Source organism: Mus caroli, chromosome 18 (genome assembly GCF_900094665.2).
Source record: "Mus caroli chromosome 18, CAROLI_EIJ_v1.1, whole genome shotgun sequence".
In the NCBI taxonomy this organism is placed as follows: domain Eukaryota; kingdom Metazoa; phylum Chordata; class Mammalia; order Rodentia; family Muridae; genus Mus; species Mus caroli.
Window position 1 is genome coordinate 34819980 of NC_034587.1, and position 2411 is coordinate 34822390.

The window sequence follows — 2411 nt, forward strand, 5'->3', positions numbered from 1 at the left end:
GAACAAAGCCTATTCTTGGCTTCTTTACTTTCTGTTTCCTGGGGAATTGGGTGATGGTACGAGAACGATGAGTGACCTAAAGTGAACCAACTCAACACTGAATTCCTGTCCAGGCCAGGACCCAGAAGCAGGGAGCTATCAGAACTCTCTTCTTCTGCATTGATCATCAAAGCACAATATATGATCCCATGTCTTTAGCTCTTTCCTCGATCTAAAGCCTGGCTTCTTTGGAAGGAGAATGAGGAAATTAGTGCAGGTAAAGACCACGCTGTTCCCCAAAGTCTTTCCTGATACTCATTGCCCCACTTAACAATATACCATTGCAGGTAAAATATAACTCTACTTCAACCACACTATTTAAAGTTAGCATAGAAAATCCAGGATGCCTATTATGAAATTTTACTTGAATGTGAAAGCCATGCTGGTAGATAGACACATTCTCTTCTTAGAAATCAACATAAAGGTTTTGGTGGTTACCTAAAGACTTTAAAAACCTTAACAGCCTAGTGCAGTGCACATTAAACAAGTTTTAAACTATAACCCACATCTTGAAAAAAATTAAGCAATACCTGTATACCTGAAACATGATCAACTCAAGGTATTTTGGTGATATTTGAGACTAAACAGAGTACTAAATTATGTTTCACTCACAACACATACCATTCAAGATGCATATATAGATTTATGAAGAAGCCTTGATAATTGAGATTAAGTACATAGGGTCTTGGGTTCACCCTGTAGATCCCACCGCCAGCAAAAGTAGTGATTTTCCTATCTCAGTTGGATTGCAGGAAGAAACCATATGATATATAAAGATCTCTCCACAAGGTATGAGATTTGAGGAAGGGAAGACAAACCCGAAATTCCCAGTCAAAGCTAACTCCATGTTGGTCTTGAATTCTTTGACATGTAGAGCTGTGGTCCTCTCATTCATGTGCTCAGACAAGGACTCATCAATAGACACTTCAGTATTCTTCCACCATGTTCATCATCATCTTTCTGCTGTACTCATAAACCAAAAAGAGAGCAGCATTGGAAGGGATGGCTCGAATCAGAGTGGCTTTCAATCCAGAATACAAGGCTGATATTCCTTCATTTCTCACAACACTTATAAAGGTTTCGATTAATCCTGCAGGCTTCCCAAACATAGAAAGAACCTGGATTCTGGATTTAATGCAGTCCACTGGGAATATGATAAGCCAGAGACAGATCCCAGCAAAGCCTCCACTTAACATCAAAGGGACAGGGCCTAGTTCATCCTTTGATCCCCCTGATGCAAAAAATGATCGACTGATTTCATAGCCCCCAAAGTAGAAGAAATAGCCAGGTATTTCCTGAGCAAGAGTGGTCGAGAGTCCACGATAGAAGCCTAAGGGACCATCCTTCATGAAGATACTCTTAACCATAGACCAAATTGTGTTATAGCTTTGTGCTATCTTCCCTGACATCTTCATCTCATACATGGTCTGCAGCCGACACTTCACAAGCTCAGTGGGGCAGAGGGCCAGCGCAGCAAATGCAGAAGCCAGCGACCCAGCAGTGGCAGTCTCCAAGTCGTTCAGCTTTGCATTCTGCTCCACTCTAGCCACTTTCCTGACAAACTGTTGGCAAAAGCCAAAGCACATGAACAGGACAGAGCCCTGGGTGACATAGGCTAGCAGTGCAGGACTGGTTCCCCTGTAAAGGCCACGGATGCCCACTTGGTTGTATGTTTTTAGGAAGCAGTCAGCAAGGCCTTTGTACAGCTGAGGAAATGTCTGCATCTTTACTTTTATGGTGTCGAAGGGTTGCCCAGTCAGCACACACGCTCCGCCCCCTGCTGCGCCCGCAGTGAGGTCTATGGCGGCTTGGATGGCAGGGTGGACTTCATGTTCCTCCACCCTCCCGAGAGTGTCGTCAGAAGCCAAGTCTCTGTCGCGCCCACGGCCAGCTGCTGCGGACCTATGTCTGTCTCCTTGTCAAAGCTACTCAAACCAAAGCCTTGGGCCGCTGCCACGCACTCTACGGCCGCTAGGGAATAACCCCCAGGCACGTGCATCCATGTGCATCCACGAGCATCCCACTGTCCCCGAGGACAATGGCAGAATGCTTTCAGTGGTTGTATGAGATAAGTGGCCACTTCTCCCATAAATACCTAGGAGGAGACGCTTTACTGGAGTTGGGCGTATAAGTCAGGGATAGAACGTGTGCCTGGGTGAACTACAGCTCTTTCACCCTCAGTACCACAGCAAGTTGAGGATGAAATGATGTTTCTCTGTGGGTTTGTATTCCTGATTTCTTACTACGCAAAACTTCACAAGAGGTGCTCTCAGCTTATCCAATCTGGATTTTAGAACAGTGCTTTCAAAGAGAAGACAGGCCATGCTAGGGGCCACATACTTTTAACTCTAGCATTTAAGAAGCAGAGAATA

The 2411-nt window shown here is 45.0% G+C and overlaps 1 protein-coding gene across 1 annotated transcript; it reads right to left on the reverse strand.

The window, feature by feature from the left end:
- Positions 1-310: 310 nt before the first annotated feature.
- Positions 311-2411, reverse strand: LOC110284918 (mitochondrial ornithine transporter 2-like). The gene has a single exon (XM_021150915.2). It carries the CDS (start codon positions 1761-1763, stop codon positions 966-968), a length of 798 nt encoding a protein of 265 aa, XP_021006574.1. The 5' UTR covers positions 1764-2411; the 3' UTR covers positions 311-965.